Genomic DNA, 25,282 nt, shown 5'->3' with positions numbered 1-25,282 from the left:
ATCCTCTGTGCATCACAATCCTGAAAGATTTCTATGCAAAAACACTTTTGAAGGGTATAGGTTGGGCTGTTTCTTATGAACTGTGCTTTGATTCTAACTGACTCCTCTGCATACTCCTTTGAATGCCCTGTAATATTAATGGGAAAACTTATATGATGCTAATACTAAAACCAGTGGTTATAATTACATGCAAAAGACTGAGTGGGCAAAAAGGAAGAATGTCACTCTGCCAAAAATAATGTATCCTCTTCCCTTGGTCAACCCCAAAACAAATAATTTTGCTTTCAAACAAACTCTGCCGATGTCCACTGTTAAACGAAGGTATAGGAAAAAAATTACACAATCTTAAGGGATTTCAGTCTAAGCAATGTGATGAGAGACTCACGTAGCCAAAACACTCTTAGAACACTTAAAAATTTCTGCTTGCAGTTTCCTGGCCTGAAAGAACAAAGGAGGAACTTTAAAGAAAAACTCATTGCAGGGCTAAAAATAATTCAGTGCTTAAGCGTAATGGGGCTGATGTTTCACCAGCATTTATAAGAAGCATACTAACACTGTGGATGCTGGAGTTCATGCCAACACTGCCGGGTACACCACTCACCTCCACTGCCCTGAATTGCATGTGGGTCAAGTAGTGAACCGACTGGGTTGACCCAGGTAACTACACACCTGCCAACCTAACATCAATCCCAGGCATAATAACGAAGCTCAGGGAGGATTAAAACAATAGTAACTATTACAGCTATGTATATGTATCATATCAAACTAATTGCATATGTCTTTAGAATATTACAAGATCAACAATAAAAAATATCCATACATGACAGACTTCTACTAAATGCCTTGCCTCGTCTTGATCCAAGCATTTACCCAATATATAGGAAAATGCAGTTTGCTCGCATTAGGAGAAGCTGTTGATGAAACTGGTTCCCCTTGGAGGCAAAGCTGTTTGTTTATTACACACAACATCTCAAACACAGCAGAAGGCTGTGTTTTTGATCACTGCTTTAGGCATCCTTTTCAGCAAGAATTTTGCTGGAAAGGCTTCCCCTAGAGTTCTTCTTTCAAGATGTAATTGTATTCATAGGGCTTACTCATGTCTTCTGTAGTACTCTCCTCTAGACAAGAAGAAAACATTGATGAAATAGGTAGTGAATCACTGAGCCAGTATGTATCTTGCAAATACGCGTATTTTGCTTGGTGGTCTGCTAGTGTTTGAGAGTCAGTCATTGTTTCTTAGAGATACAGCTATATCCCACAGTTTAATGTGATTTAGACCAACCTACAATTACTGCATAATTTACTATTAACTATAAGCAAAGTGTGTGTGTCACTACTGTTGCTTCTGGAAATTCATTTTTGCAGTTTGTGTTCTAGGTATACAAAACCTTCAGTATACTGTTTAAATAGTCAACTTGAACAGCAGGGTCTCTGAAAATTCTTTAGTGGAAACCCAAATGGGCTTGTTTGAATATTTTAATCTTTTAATACTGTCTGACCACAAATCAATCTCTGTGATTCTAAGGACACAAACATAGATTGGTATTTAAGATGTATTCTAAGACAGTCTTTTTTTTTTTCTTTCTTTTTTCTTCCCCACTGCAGATGTGGAAAACAAGCAGATATCAGTAAAATCAGATGACTTATAAGAGAAAACAATGAATAAAATAAGGTTGTACATACTGCCACAGTGAAATTAGAAACGTATGATCATTAGTATAGCTAAAAAACAACAGCTGCCACCCTGTGAGTGATGATCGTTGATTTTAGTGCGCAATGTAGGTGAGTTCATAAAGAAATGGGAAATGGTGTTTAAGATCCTTGTGTCCCGCAGGCCCCCTGAGGCACTGCCACCCTCTCTGGAAGCACCCAGCCCTGGAGCCAGTCAGCTCCACTCTGTCCCCTGGGCACTGCCCTCGCCCCCCGTGCCTCCCCAAAGCGTTGTGCAGAAAGGGACAGGGCAGGAAAATCCCCCCAGTACCGTTCCCAGCGAGACCCGGTCCCTTCTTTCCTGTGGTGCAAGAGAGCGACCCCAGCCGGGGAGGCCACAGGTCTCCCCCCGTCCGGCCTACATCTCCCAGCATGCCGCGCGCCCGCCGCCATCTTGTGCGGTGGCGGCGCGGGCGGCCGCCCGCTGCCTGGCCGCGGAGCGAACTGCGGCGGTTGCGTTGTTGAAATAAAATCCGTGTGAGCGCGGGGCTGTCTGCGGCGTGCCTGCCGAGCCTGCAGTGAGCCAGGAGCCGAAATACTTCATCAACAAACCCTTCGTGATGTGCGGGGCGCTCTTTGGCAGGGGTGTCTAGAGGGAAGGCGAGGGTTTCCTCTCCCAGGCTGCGCCGTGTCCCAGGGGAGCTGTAGAGCCGTATTTCTTCCCTGCCGGAGATGCAGTGTCCTGGGAATCCACCGAAATATGCAGCGGGTCAGCTCATCCCGTGGCTCAGAGACCTTAAACAAGGACTGCTCCACTGGATGTTCCCAGCTCTCATCCAGCGTCCCTCTCCTTGGCATTTTGGACGTTGACCCCAAAGAGACTGAACCTGATAAAGCCACACAGCCTTTGGCTTCTATTTTTCTTTTGTTTTTTTTTTTTCTTTTTTTTTTCAAGGGACTTGCTGGCTACAAGCATGTCGTTCAATTTCAAGCTTTGCTAAATCTGATACATCTTTCATTAGGCTTTTGCTTATATGTTATACATGACAAACTCATCACAGGTCTTGCACATGCAATATGTATATGCATGTGCACAAAGCATATTTTCCAAGTGATTACCACTTTATTTATTTATTTATTTTTTCATTCATTTATTTTTCACTGCTCACTCCACTGCTGTGGAGAACTTGGTACCTTTCAAAACTGACGTTTTGTTTGTATTTAATGTTCTGGTAGCTGTAGGCTTTTCCTGCCTAACACCATCACAGAGCCAATGTTTCTTAAATGTGCCTACCTTTCTGCTCTCGGAGCTCCCTCTGGATGGATTTTTGTTAAGTGCACCCCGTGTCCAGGTTTTTAAAAATCCTGCAGTAGCGCTGGTGAGAGATTGGCAAGGTGGGAGATCTGCTGGCATGGGTGATGCACGGTCAGGTGGCCAAGGGAGATAAGGGCAGATGCCATCTATCTCTGAGGAAACCTTAATGAGAAAAAATGTGAGTCAAAAGGAAAAGTTGCCTGGGTGGAAGCCATGAAATTGGGCTAGGGCAAATAAGGAGAGGCTATGAGGAGATGAATGAGAAGCAGACTCTGGAAACAGAGATCAGTGGGAGGCAGGGAAAGGGCTGAACCTAGAAGACAGCAAGGAAATGCATAAGGCTGTTTTGCCCAGAAATGGGTGAAGGATTGATCCCCTTGTGTGAGTTCTGTCAACTGGCAGACCAGCTTGGAGGCCAGGACACAAGCAGAAGTTTGTTTTTCTTCTGCTGTTGTTGCTTCTTTTAAGCATGGTAGCCCCTTTAAAGCAGCTGTTCTACAGATACTCAGCACCATTTCCTTTTTTTTTTTCTTTTTTTTTTGAAGGAAGTTTGATAACACTTTCTGCACTTTCTGCAACTGACATTGCATCCACTCATTTTTTCCTTTGAAAACTGCCTGGTAATACACTAACAGCTCCCTGTTGGCGTTTCTGCCAGCCTCCAGCTTTGTTATCAGCCTCAGGCACTGGAAGAAAAGAGGATTTAAACCTCTCTTGCACTAGCACCAGACAGTGAGTGGTTGGACTAGCACATGCTCAGTGGGACAGACCTTTCTCTGTTTAGTCATGCTCCTCCTGATCAGCTTTTACAGAAAAGGAGCTTCAGAAATGCTAAGTGATCACAAATTAATCAGTCTTCCTACAAAGGCTGCCTTAGCTAGGTCTCCTGACTCTGCTATGGCCTCGTGTAAATCAGAAATAAAGAATTAGCATCAACACTGCAACGGCCTGAGGGAGCATCTAGCAACATTGTGTGAGAAATTACAGCATTCTCGTGACTGAGCCCCAGACCCTTCCAAGCATCGATCAGCAGAAAAGTCTGTGAGCTGGAAAAATGTGAATTGATTTTTTTTCCACTATTTGCATCCTGCTCAAGACTCCGAGAACGCGAAATTGAACATCGGAAAGATAAATCGAGCTCTGGCTAACCAAGTTCCTAGTCCCCGATCCTATTTGTTTTCTAGTTTGTTTTCTCGTAGGAAGGCTGAGGAACAGAGAGGAAAACGAGCCTCGAGGGAGGTTACGATGGATAAATTGCCATCTTGGGGGCACGGGACGGTTGTTTGCTTAAGGGAGCCGGGCTCGGGGCCACGGCCACCGCCTGACGGGAGTGAGAAGAGGGGAGGGAAATGGAAGGGAGGAGAGGGGAAGGCAGAGGCGGGCCCGTCAGCGGCACCTCCCCGGCGGGCGGGGCGGGGCGCCTCTCCTTTGCGCCATGATGAACAAATGACCTCGCGGGGAATGAAATTTAAGTTCCACCGGGGGGAGAGAGTTCTCTGCTTCGAGCCCGACCCCACCAAGGCCAAAGTGCTCTATGATGCCAAGGTGACCCGCCGCGCGGCGCCCTCCCGCCCTCCTGCCCCCGCCCCCGCCGCGGGGAGGCGGGGCCGTTGGCGGCCGTTAACGTTCCCCCGCCGCCGCGCTGCGCGCCCCCGCCGCCCGCCTTCCGGGTGCGCGCCCGCTCGGGGGCCGGGGGAGGAGCGGGAGGGAAGGGAGGGGGTTGACCAGGCGGCCCTGCCGCCACCGGCGCTGGGTGCGGGAAGGGAGCGGCTGCTGGCCGCGGGAAGGGAGGAGCGGAGCCCGGCCCGCTGGCACAGGGAGGCGCCACCCGGCCCCGCGGGCGGTGGGTGGGCGCTGCTGCCTCGGCCGCGGCCGGGCCCCAGGCGACGCTTTTCTGCGGCCGCTTCCTCCTCCCGCCTGCGCACTTGGGCCTGTTGTGCCCAGTAACAATACTGGTCGTAGAGCTTGATGTAAGCGTTGTGTGGTTTCGGGGTGCCGGTGGGACGTGAACTCACTTTTACAAGCCGAAGTGAGCTGTACGGAACCTGTAAACACAGTTCTGTTTGCTTGTTTGGTTTGGGTTCCCACGCCTCTGAGGGACAAAAACATAGATTTCAACTGTATTCCAGTCCAAATTCATACTTTTGCTTCAGTTTTTTTAGTGGCATACATTATTTTTTTTTTAAACGTTTGCTCAGGATCTCCACCTTCTTGTAATGTTTTGATCAGCCCTTTTGTTTGCACATGTAGGCCTATGTTTTGGCTGGTAACCTGTGTGCAAAAAAGTCACTAGTGCCTCTTCTTTACTTCTAAATGCACAGAGCTCCAGCAAGCTGCCCTCGGCTCCATCTGGCTCAACAATTCTTAAGTTACGGGCTTTCAGGTTGAACGTTCCCATGGCCCAACTGCTGGCTGTGCCTGAAGATATGGTACACCCACTGAGTGCTTTGTTTTTACTGGTCCTGATTGTCTTCTTAATGATCTATTGTGAAATACCTTTTTCTTTTGAGGTGCAGGCTCTTTCAGACTGCCTGTCTCGGCGTTTTTTTTAAAGTTGAATCCCTGTTCCCTGGGAAGAGGGAGAGCAAGAGTACTGCATCTGTGTATCTTTCCACTGGGAAAAAGATAAAGAAAGAGCTCTTGCCCAAACTGTTGGTCAGAAAATGCCATTAGCAAGAATCATGGTTGAATCCTCATCGTGATTTGGTCAAAATAAACTTCTATGTGCATGTGCTAAAGAGGACAGTGGTACAGGGGTGAAAGAAGAAGAAACAAAGGCTCAGATGTTTACAAGACATTTTAATATTTGTTGGCCAGATCACATGTTCAAGAGAACAGTGTTTTGAGATTTACATATAGCACTATGTTTTCTCCTGCTTTGAGGACCTGAAGAAAGAGCACTCAGCAGAAAATGTTATTTGCCCACATGTGGTATATCTGCACGTTCCTATTGTGATACTGCATTGTTTTGCATCTGTGTTTTGAAAGTATTGACTTTTGAGGACACGATAAAGATGGCAGTCCTTTGTTTGAGAAGCGCTCAAGAAAAAAGCTTCTTTTCTCACCTTGAGTATAATCCATATCTTCTGCTCATATAAATACTCAATGGCAAAAGTCTAGGTGTATTTAATTTATGCCAATTAACGTTTTTTTTCTTTTCTGTGTGCATAAATTCCCTAAATGCTAGAAAGCTCACTTTTTGTCACGCCTTTTAATACATGCTATTCGCTATTTGTTTCAGATTGTTGATATTATTGTCGGAAAAGATGAGAAAGGCAGAAAGATTCCAGAATATCTGATCCATTTTAATGGTTGGAATAGAAGGTAAGAACCCATATGCACAATTTTAGTTCTCCCATTTCTTCCATTTTATTTTGCAAAGAAAGATGTTACCCAGAATATCAAAGGACATTATGTATGTTTGGTTTGTGAATGCCTTTAATATGCTTTCTCATGTTTCATTGCCTTTTATCTATAAATATCAATGGATCAGTTTGATGGTCTTGAGTTTAAATTTTACGGAATATCTGTCTTTGGCATATACCTGTGGCACCTAGGTTTTTCATTAAAAAAAGGATTTTGTGTATTGTTAGATCTAGGCCTAGACTGTTTGCTTATCAAGGTCAGTACATGAGTGCAGTCTCTGACTGTGATTTCTAGCATGTGTTGGTGCTACAAATGCTGTCGTGTTATGTCAAGGTTTGAGAGCTTTTAGATAGCAACATGAGAGTTGAAGCCATGTGAATACAGAAGCATGCAACTCAAAGTTGATCTGAATGTTATTGAAATACTACCTTTTAGGTTTAATGTATAGTAATTCAGCAATAATAATGAATGGAATATATTTTGAGCCAGTGATGTTTTTCTTTTTACCAATCTTTAGCTGGGATAGATGGGCAGCTGAAGATCATGTTCTTCGTGATACAGACGAAAATCGCAGATTACAACGTAAATTGGCACGGAAGGCTGTGGCTCGCATGTAAGAAATCTTTTTGGTCTCAAGATAAATAAGAGATTCATATTCAAACAGCTACATTCAGGTGTCTACAAGTGATTTTGGTCTCTTAAGTTCACACTGTCGGTGGTGAATATCTACTTAATACAGTCGGTACATTCATAATTAGGTAGTTACATGTTATTATTAAACAACACTCTAAATGACTAACACATTTAGTAACTGTATGTTACTCTTAAGTGTTGCTGTGAAATGCCCGTGTACAGGCTTAATTTACATCTTCCAAAAGAAATGTACTTGAACAATAATTTAGGAAAGCCTGAGGTATTTTGCAGCCAAAGGCAATAATCTAATATTGGTTGGACATGGCTTGAGGATCTGCCTGGGAACACAAATATGAGGTAATGTACGGACATTAAGGTATCCACTCTAAAATAAGCATTATCCAAATTATTTCAATGTTAATTAATGAAAATAACCCAAACATACATTTCCTGTGCGTTTATATGTAATGTCATTAGGTAGGATAAACAAATTAAATGAAATTAGCCAAGTTTAAGTGAACCATTTTATCCTCTATAGGAGAAGAAAAGGAAGAAAGAAGAGACGTTGCAGGTTGCCTGGTGTTGACTCTGTATTAAAAAGCCTTCCTGCTGAGGAAAATGACGAGAGTAGCGAGAACTGTGAGCTTGTTTTCGTTCTTTAGTAACTGGTGTGATGCCTTTAACTTTGTGCTAGGGGTACAGTGAGTGCTGTAACTTGCTAGTAGGGTGACATGAGTGTCATGCCCTGATTGGAACTATACCAAAGCAGTTGTCTGAAGAGTGAGCGTAATGTTTAATGTTAAGTTTCTCTTAATCCGTCTCCTTTTTTTTTTTTGTTTTCCAGAGGCTTTTCCTCATGTCACCTCAACAAAAGTATTCCAATTGGTGATATCAGAGTTCAGTTCTGCTTTGTTTATTGTAGTAGTAGTAGGTGCAAGAAGCCCACAGTTTTCTTGTTTGGTGTTAGCAAACGAGATGCTTTCCTTTCTAACGTTTCTATATATTTGGGGGGGGGATTTTTTTTCCCTCCCAGTCTGACTGACTTATTTCACTCCTAAACCACCTCTTTTGATTTCATGGCACTTCTCTGTGTAGCTTGAAAGCTAGCAGGACCTTTTGCACTTAACTGATGTACATAGTGGTAACAGTTGCTGCACATATCCAAAGCTGCCAATTGAATAGTTAATGCATTAACACCTTGTTTAGTACTAAAGTACAATAAAAATAGAAATTATCTGTGAGTGTACATCAATAGAAAGGATACAAGAATACTTCCTTTAAACTTACCGTCTTCCATATTCAAAAAGTTGATACTGTGCTGTAAATACTACTTGTGTGTTTAATAAGAATGAATAATTCTAGTCGAATTAAATATAACAAGTTGTTATTTTTTTTAATTTAGGCCTGAAATTGTTTGGCCTGAACCTCTGTGCAATGTGATAGTGTGAGATAAATATCTGAAATCTCTTTTACGCAGCTATAAGTAGTTCTTCTGATGACAGTGATGAAGGAACAGATGAAGAAATAAAAAGTGAAGACAGTGACATAGAAGATAGGACAGAAATGGTATATTCATGGCTTCCTTAAGTTAATAGAATTTAAAAATCAGTATATAAAACACTGGAAAAGTTTAAATAGATTAAATATAGGCCACAGTTGGTTATTTAGCCGGAATTAAAATGCATATTTTTCTCACTCCTAGTGCCTACTGTAGCTGAGTTTTTGAAAGTTAAAGAAAATACCAAAATTCTACAAGAATAAGACATTGATCAAACAATACACATTTGCTTCTTTTCCTCTCTTTTGACGTGTAAGGCTTATGTGAAGAAAACTTAGCAAACTAGATTACCATGTTTATAGGTGCTATAAAATCTTACCTTACTCAGGTTGGACATAGCAGTAGGATCTTTCTGGTTTTTGTATTTTACTGTGAAATGGGCCTCTTGACTCTGGTCTTAAATGTAGAAAGCTGACTTCAAGAAAAAACATCTTTCTCTACTCTACATTAGCAAAAAGAAGTACAGGGTAAATAGTTGTTCTGAAGGTCTGTAGAATCAAACTAGTACAATGGAGGTGATCTGAAGTAGCAAAACCTAACAAGTTCCTGTTTGTTCTTTTGTATTAAATGCTTAAGTGAATGCTAAATTAAAAACAAATTTTAAAAACTGAATTTCTAGATGACATGAAAACTATATTGTTAAATTGCTTACAGTAAGAGTAGCATACACTTAAAACAGTTACTGTACATACAAAAGTAATATTTTTATATTGTACTGTACATACAAAAAATATATTTTAATAAAAACGCTTTTATTTTTGCATAACAAAACCTCGTTTTTATATTGTATCCTGGTTATTGTATTACTTAATATTAATAAGCACAAGCAATATATCATTTCTTTCACTGGTCTGTTGTAGAAAGAAGAACAAGACACTCATACAAAAAGGGACATGGAAGAAAGAGCAATAAACATTGAAATTCCTGAAGTCTTGAAAAAGAAGCTTGAGGAAGACTGTTACTATATTAATAGAAGAAAACGGGTATGAAATAAAAGCTATGAAATGAATATGCGTGGGGTCGGTCAAAAATACTTCTTGCATATAACAACCCCTCTTCTGAGCTTTATTGCAAAGGTTACTTTAGACAACATAAGGAAGAATAAAAAGTTTTGAGGAGCAGACTTCTCTATAGTTAAAATAGTGAGTTGTCATTGTATTGAAGGTTGTAACATTGCAATACCTAGTTGTGTTTTGGAGTGCAAGTTGCTCTTTAAAGCTGAAAATAAAGTAGAGTACACTTGTTTACCTTGTTTTCTACAAATATTCATAAATGATTGATCAAAAATGTAGTTTACAGGTTGAAAATGATAACTCCTGAAGTTTATGCAGTAGAGTCTTACTAAACTCATTAGCTCCTGTTTTAGATTGTTACACTTCTTAATTATTTCTATAAGACATCAGTTTGTTTCTTTTTCAGCTGGTGAAGCTTCCTTGCCAGACAAATATAATAACCATCCTGGAGTCATATGTGAAACATTTTGCTATTAATGCCGCTTTTTCAGCCAATGAAAGGTCTCGGCATCATCAGATGACTCCACATGCTAATATGAATATTCATTATGTGCCACCAGAGAAGAAGTAAGTAATCTTTAGCCCAGTGCTGTTGTCACAAGAAGAACAAACTTGCATTTCATGCTCTGTCTGAAGGCTGTTCATTTTTGTAAGTTTATACTGTGATGTATGTCCCTTCATTGGGAGTAAAATATTTGATGAATATCTAAAGGACAATAGCGCTGACAATTTATCAGTGAAGGAGATACACAAAAGCATCAATATCCCCTTTTGTCACGTACGTTTTTGTAGATACGGTGACCTGTTTTGGAACAATGTGTTGCTGTTGTCTGTTCTAAGAATTTTTTGAGCACTGGGAGAATATCTGATAGGAGAATTCCTGTTGAAATATAACTGAACAGGTTCAAATTTTATAAACATTTTACACAAACGTTTATAGTAGAGAACTCCAAATGGAGGTGATTTATTTTAATGACATATGATCTTGAATCCTAGAGTCAAAATGCAAGGAAACAACATGTGTAGTAGTACCAATCCTGTTTATTAAAATTGATTACATCTTAGTATGTTTTCTCAGATGAGCTGTATAGTCTCCTACCAAGCTACAAATGCAACGATAACCTTGCTTTTTTTTTTCTTTGTGGTAAAGGTTCTCAATGTTAGATGATGCTGCTCTTTTATGCAAGTCTATACTGTATTTTTTGTATTTTATGTATACAGTCTATACTATATTTTCCATTTTATTTAATTTCCAAAAATAGAACATAAGTCAAGATTTATTTCAGCGCTGCATAATTATGCTATTCCCTGCAATATTTTAGCTGATGTGTTTTATTTTATTTGGTGTCATTCATTACTTAACAGATTATATTAGAAAGAAGGAAAGTGTAATTAATCTCCCCAATGAGAATTGAGATGAGACATGAGAAACATGACCAAAAGGTTGTGTGTATGTTATGATTTTTAAAGGTGTATGTTTTTGCAACTTCCTCAATAAAGAAGATGCTTTAATAGGGAAAATGATTGTAATTTCAGTGATCCATTAAGTAGGAGAGATTGAGCGGACAACTTTATTGTGTTGCCCTTTTTGCGTAGAAGGTAACTGACCTTTTAAAATGTGATGGAATTTCTGCACATGGTGCTGCCCTGACCCAATATAGTGTCCACTTTTGCCTTTAAAAACAAAAATCTTAAAGAGGGTGTAATGGGGGGTATAGACTTTATAATGTGGATTGCTTTGATAACATTATTTGATGCTGCCATACACATATATGTACTTGAGACCTGAGAAGTGATTGCCTTCATGGAGGTTAGAGGTGTTGCAGGTGGACTGCACCCATTTCTAGTTTCTTGTACCACTGCGTCTGCCCAGCACCTAACACCGTGAGTGTTTTACACAAGCCTAAAGCAGAAATTCCTAGTAGCCTCTAAATGTAATACTTCAGTTACCAGGAGCAGGCCACGGGAAGCTGATCTCCAATGTATATGTATCAATTTTGTTTACTCACTGCAGATGTCTTAAGCACAGCCTTAACTGCATCTTAGCTACTATAGGTCAAATTCTGTATATGGCTTTTAGTCAGGCATTCAATCTACTAAATACTAACTGTTTTTCTGACAGGTGACTCTTCTATTTGAGCACAGTAAACTTGGAAAAAAATACTGCTTATGTGGAAAACATCTGACTGACTTTACTGTAAAGTGGATTTTATTAATCCAGGAAATAGTAATAGAACAATTGTATAATTTTGAGTTCATTAAGCAGACTGTCTAAAGTTTGCACTTGTATGAATGAAGTTACAAACAGGAATCATTGTCTTTTCAAGTATGCTTTTAAAGGATTATTACATAGCGAAGAAATGAGCATATCATAGTTAAGATGTTAGTGATCTGTATTTAAGAGGAATTTCCTAAAAACTACACTGAAAATTTTGGTGTGCAAATGAAATTGAAAATTGAAATTCATAATCTTTCTTTCCCTGTAGTGTTGAGCTATGTAAAGAGATGGTTGATGGGCTGAGAATAACCTTTGACTTCACACTTCCATTAATTTTGCTCTATCCTTATGAGCAAGCTCAATTTAAGAAGGTGACTTCATCAAAATTCTTTCTTCCCATCAAAGAAAACTCAACAAATACTAACAGGTAGGTTGGGTATAAAGAGTCTAATACTGCTTATCTGAGGAAAATGCAATAATAAGTGGTTATACATTTAGAATACTGTGGTTTCTCATATGCTTTGACTTAAAAATTGTTTTGATAAAACATTCGACTTCTGTGTGAATTGCTTGCCTGAATTCAATCTGATTAACTCCAAAGAAGTGTTTCTACTGACTGGTGTGGAGCTATTCTGCAACTTTGTGACATAAAATTGCATCAAAATGTAAGTTTATGCTCACTAACCTTTAAATTTGCAAATGAATATTCTTTGGGAAAACAACACTTGAAAGAAGGTTGCATTACTTTGCTTGTTCTTGGGGGAATACTAATTTGAATAAGTATTTAAGAGGATTTGTGAAACTTGCTGTTTTAAGGAAAGAGCATCTGACCTCCTCAGTTCTGTAAAGTTGCCTTTATTTCCTAGAAATCAGGAGGAGCTTTCCCCAAGTCCTCCTCTACTGAACCCACCAACACCTCAGTCAACAGACAGCCAGCCTCCAGCAGGGGAGCCAGCCACACCAAAAAGGCGAAAAGCTGAGCCTGAAATTCTGCAGTCCCTGAGACGTTCTACACGCCATACCTCTAACTGTGACAGGTTGTCAGAAAGTAGTGCTTCCCCACAGCCGAAGCGGCGGCATCTTGACACCCCAGCTTCTATGCCAAAGCTCTTCTTGCACCTGGAAAAAAGTAGGTGTTGCTTTTAAAGTTGTTACTCTAAACAAGATTTTAAGTCCTGTCCTTTTTCTTAATGTTGTGTGGACTGGGAACTGAATGATCGAAGTGGGAATTCATTACTTATTGTATCAATTATTTATCTCTGAAGTTGTATACCAGAGGGAGAAATACAATACTTTGCTGTATTTCCCAACGGAATTCAAGGAGCTACTTGAGTCTACTCACAGGATATCTGTGAGCCTACTTTAGGATAGCATTTGCTGAATTACAGTATTTTAAGACTTTAAATGTTTTATCAGCAGGCCTTAGTTGCCTTTTAATGTCTTATAGTTCCACAAAAGAGATTATTTAATAAATTTATTTGTTTTTTTGCTTCCCTTTTGAAGAGACCCCTGTCCATAGTGGATCATCTTCACCTATAACTTTGACTCCTAGCAAAGAGGGGAGTGCGGTTTTTACTGGCTTTGAAGGTAGAAGAAACAATGAATTGAATGAGGTAAGAGAACTTTATGCTACTGTCGTTCTTTCAATGATTAAAGATACTGTGGCCCTCAGAGTAGGCCTACACAAGAAAAGGTGTTTAGATTATTTATTTCACCTATTATTTTGAAGTTCTGTATAGACTGAATTAATTATGATGCTATACTGATTTCATAACCAGTATTTTCATTTTTTTATGTTTAGGTTTTGTCCTGGAAACTGATGCCAGAGAATTATCCACCAAGCGATCAACCACCACCTCCATCATATATCTATGGATCTCAACATTTGCTACGGATGTTTGGTAAACTGCTCTGGAATCAAAATGGCTTATTTGTTTTCTGTGGCAGTATCTGTGTGATTGTCTGTTCGCTTTATCACAGTTTTATTTTTGGAGAAATGTATATTTTAATCTCTTTAAAATTCTTAAAAGGTTGTTCATAAATTCAGTTATCTTTACTTGATTTACAAAAACAAAACATGTAAATAAGCATTGCTTCCACTACACTATGAAACATTAAAGCAGACAGCATTCACTTTCTGAGCTTGTTTGTTACAGTGAAGCTTCTGGAAAATCACTGAACATCTTGTAAGGAGTAGTGGAGGCTGCAGTGAAAAGATATTCTTGCTTTCTTCTTTTCTTTATATTAGATAAAATGTGTAAACATTATTTTTCTTTTTTACAGTAAAGCTACCAGAAATACTGGGGAAGATGTGCTTTCCTGACAAAAACCTAAAGGCTTTAGTAAAACACTTTGAAATGTTTCTGAGGTAATGTGACACAATCTACCACAGCAGTGATTGCATTGTTACATAGATTTAAGTGTTCTGGAATTATGAGGGATTTTTAGAAGATGTTCTTGCGGTTACAGAAATGAATATGATAAAATTAAACTTCTGGAATCCAAATTGAAGGGAATCCAAACTCTGCTTAAAGCTTTACTAAACATTGGTAGAGAACTGAAGTATAAAAGCTTGTGTGATAGAAAGTATAGAGTGACAAGTCTGATTTTGCTGAGAATGCTAAGAAGCACGTTTTATGAAGAAACACAAACCCTGCATTGCTCGAGAGCATTATCTGAGAGTTTTGATGTTGCATCAGTGTTAGCAGGGAGAAAACCTTGTGTTTTAAAACCTGTTACACATGATGGTAGTGTGGTGGTGGTTGGTATGTTGTTTTTTTTTTTTTTTCCCCAGAAAAGTCTGCCCTAGTCCAGCTTTTAAACCAAAGGGTTCCTCTGTTACACGTTGTAGTGGCTTGTAGGGGTACTTAAACTCTTCTGACCACAGTAACTCTACAGCTGGAGATAATACAGTCATACCTGCATCATGATCCACTTTGTCAGTACTCTAGTTAGTATCTCTGCACTGTAGTTGTAGTTTATATGTCTAATGCGGCACTGCATACTGCATCAACACAGGAAAAAAAAAATTGCCAAGGAAAACTTGTAAGAAAGCATTGTAAACGTTAAACAAAAAATGGTTCCAACAAACATGGAACTTGTAACTTAACATTGGTCAGATACCTCAAAACAGCTACATAATGAAAAGTAATCTGTCATTAGCATATCAAAAGTTTTATTAGATCAAGGAGTGCGGATTGTCCATACAAAAACTTTAAAGTGCTTTTATTTTTAATTGTTTATTGAAAATTAAAGATATTTCAAATGTCAAAGTTTCTACAATACAGAAATTTTCTCTTGAATTAATTCATTTTCAAGTTTTACTGATCCCTTTTTATATTTCTATTCTGTCAGATCCTTACTAGTATTCAAAATGTTTTTATGCTAAGTGGGACAGCATTAGCACTTACTGTTGGAAGGCAGGTACTAGGTATTTTTGCTTGAAGTGAATATGATTTAGGATGTTTAACTTGCTGTGGATCAAATCAGTTTTTCAGACACCTTCCTGTTCTGATTCTACTGTATCAGAGCAGGTCTTAACTCTTTAATGTCTTAAATGCTTTTTCTTTATACCCGTTATACAGATAAGCTGAGGTGGAATGGGGATGAGGGAGGAAACATAACTCTGCGTCCAAGTGGGGGAGTGATTAAACTAAAATTTCTGGTAGTAGTGTCATGGAATCACTGAATCGTGGGGGTTGGTGTCCATGTGTTTCACTCTTCCATGTGACCATCTTGTTGAAATGTCTAGTTACCTATAATTAGGAAAAAAAAAAAAAAGTTGTTTCCAGACCAGTATATTTAGGTCAGATAAGACTGCTTTTGAAGCAAATCTCCCAGTAGTTCCCGCTTACTGTACCTTTATGTTGCATTGCAGAGTGGTCTCAGTACACAAGCTGGATTCCTTTTTGGAAAAAATTGAACTGAAATTGTGCTCTGGTACTATGGGGCATTCATTGCTTAAGACCAGGCTACAACTAAACCAAAATGACCCCACTACAGCTCCTCCCCAAGCAAGCATAGTCTGGATATTGCTTATCCGGTATAACAAAATATTTGAGATTATGCATATTTTCGTAGTGCTTTCTAGGCCAATGTAACGGATGTTTTGCTAATGTTCTTCTTGTTTGTTTTCTATAATTATGATTTCTGTAGCTTTGTCAGAAATCGTCAAGTTGAGAACCTTCCTGAAAGAAATTCCAAATTACAGTAGGAAGCTGTAGGAAACGTTCAATCTTATATAGGTTCGTCACAAATACTCTTTAACTCTTATTACTGTATTGTGCTTCTGTATATTCATATAAATTGCATAGAAGCCAATGCAAATTATTTTTTTACATGTTTTCGTGATGCTTTAGAATGTATTTCATTTGGGTATTTATTTTTATGTCCCATATCTATCTGAAAGTGCTCAAATAACTAAATTTTCTGGAAACTCATTCAGACTTGACTTTTATTGCAGAAGTATTTCTGCTTTATCTGTTTCTCATCACAAGTGAAAACTTGAGGCTGAGGTGGTATCTTGTAAAATTTTTTCCTCAAATTTCACAATCTGTCTTTTTCCTTTTTGGGAATGAAAGGATGAATTGATGTTTATTAAGAATATTTTGTATCAATTCTGTTCTGGCTTACTTTTTGAAACCTCAGAACTATTTTACACAGTCTGTATGCATTAGGTAGTTTACTTCAGACTACCTAATTTTTTACTGTGAATTGCTCTGGAGTGACAAGCTGAAGCACTCTACTTTTATTTATTTTTCTAATAGCAGAAAAGGGATTGAAGCTGTCTGTTAAAATTAATAAAACTGTTCCTGAACCATCTTTGAATTCTAGGTAGAGTACTCTGACGAAAGTAGTTTATTCACTTCTAAAACTTTAATATGATACACAACTGATTTAGTTTTGGCATAGCTACTGATTTAATTTTGAATTTTGAATTATGATTATATGGCTGAAATTTACAGTTTCATTTAACATTTACACTATTAATCTCGTGCAGGCTTAGAAACTGAGACTTGTTTAATACACCATTTTGTCTGGAAGCTTGTTTTATTGAGTTTACTCAGTGCTTGATAAATGTATTAAATTCACTTTGAAATGCTACATGGGTAATATTTTCCAGTCATGCCTCAGATTGCTGCTAGACAAGATTGATCTCAGTTTTCCAGACAGCTTTTTTTTTTTTTTAAAGGAATGTATTAAATATATCTTTGAGTTTCATATTAAATAGAAGCTGTACCCTTTGTGCAGCCTTTTACAAGCATACATAATCAAAATTTCTGCATGGAGAACATGAACATTTATTTCTCAATTGCGGAATTTGCAGAAGTAAAGAAAACTAGCTTTTCAAATTAAGTGAAAACCTCTTAGTCTTCATGTCAAATTGTGTAGTCCTGAAATAATTCATAGTGTCTGCAGAAGAACACTAGTCTGAAATAGAGTTTAGCAACTGACTTGCCAGTTATTTTCAGTAAATTTCACTTCCACTTTCAATTTAGACTTCAGGACCAAACAGTGGAAGCTAGCACAGTAACTGGTGCCTACTAACTGGTAATTTTCCTCGCAAAGGGTACCTGATTAAATCTTCCTGCGAGTTCATAATTTTTGAGGTAAAAGTATTGCCTTTTAACCAACTCCATAATTTCAGCCATGTTTTTAATAAAACATTGTATGTACTGTATTACGTATGACCTCTCCTTATTTTGAAGTGCCTAGCCTGCCTTCAGGAGCTGCTTAAGTGATGAGTAACCATAGGCAAGAATATGCCACTTCTTGCTTTCCTCTTTCCATTGATTTGAATACAGCCTTGACTTGGAAAACTGTCATCTCAGGGCTATTGACCAACAGTGTGTAGTTAAGAGCCAGGAGAATATAACCTGTCCTTTTTAGAACAGCAAGACCAGTTTTCTTTTAGGTAATTTCAGGCAATGTAGTTCATGGTTCAGAAAGGCATAGATATTTCTGGTTTCCTGAAATAAAGAACAGTGAGTAAATGAACAATTACATTCTTAAAATGCTTTTAATATTTCTAATACAGTTGTCAAGGTGAGTCTAATATGTATTTTTTAGGTGATAGAAAAATACATCCTTAATAGTTAAATACTTTGGTTTTGTTGAAACCCACTGATCTTTCAGACTCAGCGTATCCTGTAAGTTGTCTCTTTCATTTCAGCTTTCATTTTTATTTCTGATATTTTACAGCTTTTACCTATTGTGCAAATCTGTTCCATAGATAGAAAAGTACCTTCAGTATTGAGTATTTTATGAGGAGGGAGCCAAATCAGACAGTGACCAAATTATAGAGGACTGCAGTGATAAAATGTGTTAGAAAGATTGCAAGTTGTTTGAAGTAACCTTAGGAAGTAGATCTATGGTTTTGATATCTCAACATTTTTTTGAGTATAGTTATCTTACACTTAATTGCAGTGGTGAATTATGACCACTAGTCTGTGCTAATGTGCAATTAATTAAAGGTTATTTGCAACTTCCTGAGAATGGAGGGGAAAAAAAAAAAGGAATATTGTATGTGGGTGAGTGACAGGAGTCCAGTCAACAAAACAAACCTGATGGTTTCTTGAAACACTGGATATCAGAATTAACATTCAAAACTTGCCTGAGCAGCCTTCCAGATGGAGACATGCCTAGCAATTGGAGGGAGTAGGGAGGCAGGTGGTAGCATACGCCTTTGAAACTAAGCCTTTTAGGCTTAAAGTCCTGCCTTTCAGTAGTAGTCGTGGAGAGGAGATAGTTTTGTAATCTGAAAATGACATTTCTTTTGAAAAGGTGACTCAGTTTTAGGACCCATCATGCTCTTTCAGCAAATTCATTTGGATAGATCATTACAATTGCCTTTCATTTGTCTTTCAAAACAGTATCTAGCTCAGACTGCTTATTGGAGGTTCTGCTTACCTTCTACAAGCCAGAGCTGTGGAAAAGTGTGCAAGATGTTACCTTCTTGAAAATACTTAGTTTCTGCTCTGTGCTGTGTGTCATGTGTGTTTATATCATACCTTTATAGCTGAGGTTGTCCTTTAAGGTTTTCCTTTCTTCAGGATGTTCATACTTTTCAGGCAGTCCCTTAGTTTGTGTGGTGACAGCTGACATCCAGAAGAGTCGTTTTCTTCATGCAGAAACTTAAAAGTAGTAAGCTGTACTAAGACTGCCAAGAGAAGGACATTTTTGCTACCAGATGATGCTCTTAAAGCTCATATTAATTCAGTGACCTTGCTGAGAAATGTCCCTGACATACATGCCAAGTGGCTATTTAATGTGGACGATGCTAGTTCTATACCTCTTCCTGGTGGATCTGCCTGCATAACTCACAGCCCAGATGGCGGTACGTTTGTGAGGCTATTGCTTTAGAGTCACCTGAGGTAAGCTTGCTACGTGTAGACTGCTGCATTTGAAGACCAGAACATAAGGTTGACTGTGTGCCTGTTTTTCTTACCTCCATCTCCTCAAGTCCTTTCTGAAGTGTTGCTTCTCTAGAAATCTGTGGTAGAGAGGGAAATAGCAGCATTATGCCACGTTTCCTCTATGTTCTGAGCATGAGGTTTAACTGTGAATGTGTTTTTTGTGGATGCTTGTCCAGAGAAAAGCACGTGGTCTTAGATATGAGGAAGCTTGTGTGCACTGTGTGTCTCAAAACCGTCACTAGTAAGCAGTTTCACTGCTCAGGTGTAAGCATACAAGCTCTTTAAAAAGTATATAAATGTAAAAGGCGATAATGATGCAACAGGTGACTGATTTTTATGTCAGATTTGTAAGGGGACAAATAAACAATTTCTGAATAGCTAAATAGCAGTATGTTTTCAGATCTGTACCAGAACATTGCTTGCTAAGTTGGTATAGCTCCCTCTGTTTTGAAATCTTGGCTCGCAGCTTGCAGGTGCCAGTGTAATTGATCTTTGTGCTGTTTCAGCTTTTCTAAGGGCAAGGCATTAATGAAATATCCAGTAGTTACGAGTTTTGAGACTCCTAATATTTCTGTGCCAGCTTTCTGCGCTATGATGCAGCATGAATAGAAAGCAGCTTCAGAAGGGCTTTTTTTGACTGCTTTTTTGTACAGGTAGACAGGGGATAGGGACAGAAGCTGACCTTGTGTTCTCTTGCCTGTTTTGTACCACTTCTCTACAGAAAGTAATTTGTATCTGCCAGCTCTGGTGTATTTTGCTTTTCACAGCTATTATATTAAGAACAGTGAGGTATACATCGTTAGACTGCATGCGTTCTGGCTGCCTTTTTTTTTCCTTGAGTTGGAGGTATGCCACAAGCATCTCTGCTAAAACCTCTCACCTTTATCTTGCACGAAGCTGCTGTTTATGACTGATCTTAAGCAAATATCAGGAAATCTTTAAGAGAGAACAAACCTGTTTCCCATTACCTACACTTAACATAATCCCTCATAAAATCTAGCACTTTGGTACTATGTTTTAGAGAACATTGCTAAATGACACTAAAATTTGATCAGCCTCTGTAGTTTGCAGTCACTGTTTCTCTCTCAAAGTCAGAACGTGTGTTAATGAAGAATTAATAATTCAATTCCATTTGTTGCTTATCTTAGTCTTGTGCAGTCTCAGTATGTTAAAAGTTAGACTCAAGTCTCTTAAGTTTCAAGCCTTATCACACTCCCTTCATTCCAACCCCCCAAAAAAACTAGGAAATAATTTGTAGCTAATTACAATCAGAGATCGTGGCAGTTAATCACAAAATTTTATGAACTTCTAAATTACTCTAATTTCAGTACTCTTTTGTAGTAATCACAGAATGGCTGGGGTTGGAAGGGACCTCACAGATCACCTAGTTCCAGTCCCCTGGCTAGGGATGCCACCCACTAGATCAGGTTGCCCAAGGCCCCATCCAACCTGGCCTTGAACGCTTCCAGGGATGGGGCATCCACAGCTTCTCTGGGCAACCTGCGCCAGCACCTCACCCCCCTCTGAGTGAAGAATTTTCTCCTAATCTCTAATCTAAATCTCTGCTCTTTTATTTGAAAGCCATTCCCTCTTGTCCTGTCAATATCTGATTGAGCAAAGAGTTTCCATCTTTTTTATAAGTCCCCTTCAAATACTGAAAGGTTGCAGTGAGGTCACCCTGAAGCTTTCTCTTTTGTAGGCTGAACAGCCCCAGCTCTCTCAGCCTATCTTCATAGGAGAGGTGCTCCAGCCCCTTGATCATCTTTTCGGCCCTCCTCTGGATCCGCTGTAACAGCTCCACATCCTTTTTGTGCTGGGGGCCCCAGGCCTGGACACAGCACTCCAAGTGGGGCCTCACAAGGGCAGAGCAGAGGGGAACAATCCCCTCCCTTGCCCTGCTGACCATTCCTCTTTTAGTGCAGCCCAGGACGCAGTTGGCCTGCTGGTCTACAAGCGCACAGTGCCGGCTCATGTCAAGCTTTTCATCCACAAGAACTCCCAAGCCTTTCTCTGCAGGTCTGGTCTCTGTGAGTTCTTCTCCCAGTCTGTACTCCTGTTTAGGATTGCCTCGGCCCAGGTGCAGTACCTTGCACTTGGACTTGCAACCTTCAAGCCAATTCCTTATCCACTGAATAGTCCACCCATCAAATCCATCTCTCTCCAATTTGGAGACCAGGATGTCACGTGGGACCACGTTAAAGGTCCAGGTAGATGACGTCGATTGGTCTTCCTTTAACTGATGCAGTCACTTCATCAATAGAAAGCCACCAGCTTGGTTGTTTTCCTAGAGTAAGGAATGTGTGTTTGTGTGGTGCAAATGAACAATGTGCTTCTGTGATTAGAAGGAGGATCTGATTGTGTGAATTGTTCTTGTGTGTTTATGGATCACTTTCTAAGGAATACCTCTGCATCTCATGAAAGAATCATTTTACTAAGTATTAGAGCAATTTATGGCATGGTAAGCCCGGAAAAGAAGGTGGTGAATGTTTTTAATGACTTGGGCTAGAATATCACTTAGTACGGTTCAGTGTGTTAGTCAAATATCGGTGGCTCTGATCTAGATTTGTCTTTTTTTTTTTAAATTCCAGGAAAGTGTAAAGTTATTTTTTTTTTTCTGGCCTACTCTCTTGCCAAAGTTTAACAATTTTGGATTCAGCACTTAGTTTGTTTGCTGCGTTGGTTGACTGTCTCTTGTTCCTTCAGGGGAAAAATATTTCACTGCTGTTTTTTTGTCTATTTAATGCCTTTAATTCTGTGAATAGGAAGTTAGAATAATGCAGCTGTAACAATGCTATAATATTAAAGATATTTTTTTTTGGTTTAGCAGAATATTTCCGGTAGTTTTTTCAAAATGATCTCCCCAAACTGAATTATGTAATCGTTTTTGCTTTGTGCTATTAAAATAAAGGTCAAAGCTGCTATTGGAAACAATGAGAAACTAGCACAGTATGAATACTTATAAATGCTGAAGTATTTATCACACAATCTTCATTCATGCAATCCTATGTGTGTAACTTTAACTTAGCTAGTACTCATTTATTATGATAGTTTATGTGGTGTCAGTTTGTGGCAGAGGCAGTTGGATCCTTGCTTTAAGTACAAGAGAGATCTTTCTCCCTTTTTGAAAGTACCTATACCAGTTGAATATTGCCAGAAATCAGGTTCTTGGTTAGATGCTGTTATGGGTCGTGTAATGGAGTCTTTTCTAGTTAATTCCTTGGGTGATGGTTTAAAAAAAACAAAAACAGACTGCCATTTGATCTTCTGGAAGTGAACTGCTGGACAATCAATATACTTGCATGTCTTTAAGCCTGAAATGTTTCACATCAGAAACCAGCCTAGGTCCCTCTACGGAGTTAATTACACAACTTTTAGGAAGCAAACAAGTATGGGGGGTGTTGACAAAGTGCTTTCTTAACAAATGGTGGCACATCAAATAATTGACTTGTTCTAAAAAGCTTGTGTTTCTCATTGTTTTTCCTAGAATTAGTAGGATATCATCAGGTGTCCTTCTACTTTTCCAATTGTTTGGTGGCCATGTCTAAGTACAAGGACTGGGGTGTGTGTGTGTTAGAGTCTATCTTTTTTCCTATGTTTTTTTTTGTGCTTTTTGTATGAGTTCTCAGCAATTAATTTATTCCTGCTTTAAATTTTGCTTGCCTTTTTGTAGAGAGTCTTGTCGGTGTTCTTTGATGCTGTGGTTTTCTTAAGATCAAAAGACATGCCTAGTTTAGACAGCCTAACTGCAAATGAGGTTGGAGAAACACTGGTTTTAATTGTACTTACCTGTATAGTTGTTAGTTGTTTTCTAATTTGGACTTATGTCCAGAGCTGGTTATGCAAAGCTAGGATTTTTAGCTTCCGATAGGTAAGTCACCTCCCTAGCCAGTGGTTCTTGGAAGAAACCAGATTCTGGAGATCACATTGTTCCCTGTTTCCATTGCTTCCTACACTAACTCAGAGAACATGTAGCTAACATTCTGCTATTTTTACTGATGCTGATCTTTAACATCCAGGTATTTCTGAAGGTCTCTTTTTCCTGAAGTCAAGTTTGATCGTGTACTTCAGGGTTTCAGAGCTGTTTTGGCCTTTAACCCCCATTTGTATAACACAGCTCTGTATACAGAGTAGGATGGTTATAATCATTTTAGCTGTTCTGCTGCTGTTAGTAGCAACAGTGTTTTTCATTTTCTATACTTAACCAGAGAAGGAGTTGTATCTTAGAAGAACAGAACATGTTAAAATATTGTCTGTGTTGCTGTGGGAATAATGTTTGAAGGGCAGGTTGGAGAAATTTGAAATGAGGGAACTGGATTTACAAAAGGTACTATTTGTCTGAGAGATGCATTTAAATCAGACACACTAGAAGGATGGAGACCCTAAATGCACAAACCTGTGGAAGAACAAATCATAGTTCTACTTACCTTAAAAGGTATGGTTTGACTTAATGGTTAGTGGCCATTTGCATAAGATACTGATGTGGTGATAACTGAAATTCCTGTTTTTTTAAAGTAACTGAGAATAGTATGTTGAACAGGTGACTGACAGAACTGTTGCAGAAGCATCTTCCCACTTTTTTGTCTCGCAGTTCTTAAAAGCTATGCTCAGAAAAGAATACAAAGTGTGGATTTCTTTTATGGAGCTTGAGCAAAATTTTTTCATTCACTTGGATTTGAGAATGATTTGTTTCTCACTCTGCAAAACTTGTAAATAAATAAAAAATAGGACAACCCTTTTGTATGACAGATTTCAAACTAATAATTTGTAATTTGCAATTTATGGTTTTGCTGAGCTTAAAAATTGATTTGAAAATTGCTTCTCTCAAATGTTTCATGTTCTGTTTTTGTGTGTGTGCTTTCTTAGGTTTTTAGCAGAATACCATGATGATTTCTTCCCAGAATCTGCTTATGTAGCTGCATGTGAAGCCTACTACAGTACTAAAAATCCCCGGGCAATCTATTGAAGCTGTTAATAAAGATTAAATCCTACTATATGTAGCCCATGACAATGCTGTTCTGCCACGTGGCTACAAGATGAAGATGAACAAAGAATTGAAACAACTTTCAGAGGTGAAGTAATAGGGGGATATCTTCTCTGATGGTTGGATTACTTAAAACGAATGAGGAACTTCTTTTCAGATGCGTATAGACTATCTTCTGAATTGCTTAGAGGATTGAATATAAACCCAACTCCCAACGAACCAATGAATGAAGAAGCCCACTCTGACTTCTAATGCATAGGACTGCATAGAACTACTAAAAAGGAAGGGAGGGAAAAGCAGATGCATTAGCAACAGGACATTTTCATGAAGATAAAACATCATGCTGTTTCATTTTAGCTCGACCCTCCCCAGCCTGAGTAGTAAGACTTGACTACACAGTTACGTGAAGAGAATGCATAACTGCTATCTTACGGATTTTTATCTTACAAATTGCACTTCGTTTTGTGAAACTGTCATGATAGAAAAGATTGCTTAAGTTAAAGGATTTTTTTCTGCTGTTTGGCTTGTGTGACATCTGTCTCAAGAATGACTTTGCTTGAATGAAAGATGTGTTGCTTACTTTGCGTTTTGCAAAGATGTCTCTAGTTCTTGCCATGGTAAGGCTGTCAGAGTTCCAAGGAGAGCCGTGCCAGTGCTTCAACATTTACCTGGCTATAAATGATTCCAGAGCCATTATGAAAGAACAGATTTTCTACAAGTAAGTGGAGAAGTCAATAAAGTGATGGCAGTTTAACTGGCAAACACTTCTTTTCTTAATAAAGTATACAGTGGTTGCTGTTTAAATGTGTGGTTTTGACTGTCTAAAATGTCTTGTTTGGGCTTGATTAATACTTTTGAGATTATGCGTAGAATGAGGTGGGAGTATCAACAACAGGGAGGGAAGCCCTTTCTGTATCACTGACTTCTTCTACAGACTTTGAAACTGTCTAAGGAGGCATTCTTTAACACTTTAGTTCTGGAAATAAGAATTAACCCAGAACTGACTTCCTAGCATTCTGACAACACATTCAGTAGAACTTAACGTTTGAGACAAGGATATTTCAATTATCACAAACCTTGTCCACAACATAGGACTCTGGGCTTCAGCATTTTCTTCTTTGTCAAGACAGGCA

At 38.9% G+C, this 25,282-nt stretch overlaps 1 protein-coding gene across 3 annotated transcripts; it reads left to right on the top strand.

Annotated features, from left to right (window-relative positions):
* The first annotated feature begins 3,767 nt into the window (after positions 1-3,767).
* On the top strand, positions 3,768-24,953 carry MSL3 (MSL complex subunit 3). 3 transcript variants are annotated; one of them, XM_080583810.1, is made up of 13 exons: positions 3,768-4,510; positions 6,207-6,289; positions 6,849-6,944; positions 7,503-7,603; positions 8,442-8,530; positions 9,383-9,505; positions 9,942-10,102; positions 12,022-12,180; positions 12,620-12,882; positions 13,257-13,366; positions 13,555-13,654; positions 14,037-14,121; positions 24,032-24,953. In XM_080583810.1, exons 1-13 carry the CDS (start codon positions 4,211-4,213, stop codon positions 24,129-24,131), a joined length of 1,770 nt encoding a protein of 589 aa, XP_080439936.1. In that variant the 5' UTR covers positions 3,768-4,210; the 3' UTR covers positions 24,132-24,953. The 3 variants fall into 3 exon arrangements, with proteins under 3 accessions (XP_080439936.1, XP_080439938.1, XP_080439937.1); XM_080583811.1 differs by having other exon boundaries at positions 4,510-4,635; XM_080583812.1 differs by lacking the exon at positions 8,442-8,530 and having other exon boundaries at positions 4,371-4,510.
* Positions 24,954-25,282: the final 329 nt, after the last annotated feature.

This window comes from Anser brachyrhynchus, assembly GCF_964034855.1.
Source record: "Anser brachyrhynchus genome assembly, chromosome: 1".
In the NCBI taxonomy this organism is placed as follows: domain Eukaryota; kingdom Metazoa; phylum Chordata; class Aves; order Anseriformes; family Anatidae; genus Anser; species Anser brachyrhynchus.
Note: the sequence above shows the minus strand (reverse complement) of the source record. Positions and strands in the feature narration are given on the sequence as shown.

Bases quoted from the DNA above. Each gene is read 5' to 3' on its own strand.
- MSL3 (XM_080583810.1), top strand. From the start codon at position 4,211: ATGGATAAATTGCCATCTTGGGGGCACGGGACGGTTGTTTGCTTAAGG. The intron at 4,511-6,206 runs GTGACCCGCCGC...TATTTGTTTCAG, and splicing joins AAGTGCTCTATGATGCCAAG to ATTGTTGATATTATTGTCGG. The intron at 6,290-6,848 runs GTAAGAACCCAT...ACCAATCTTTAG, and splicing joins TTTAATGGTTGGAATAGAAG to CTGGGATAGATGGGCAGCTG.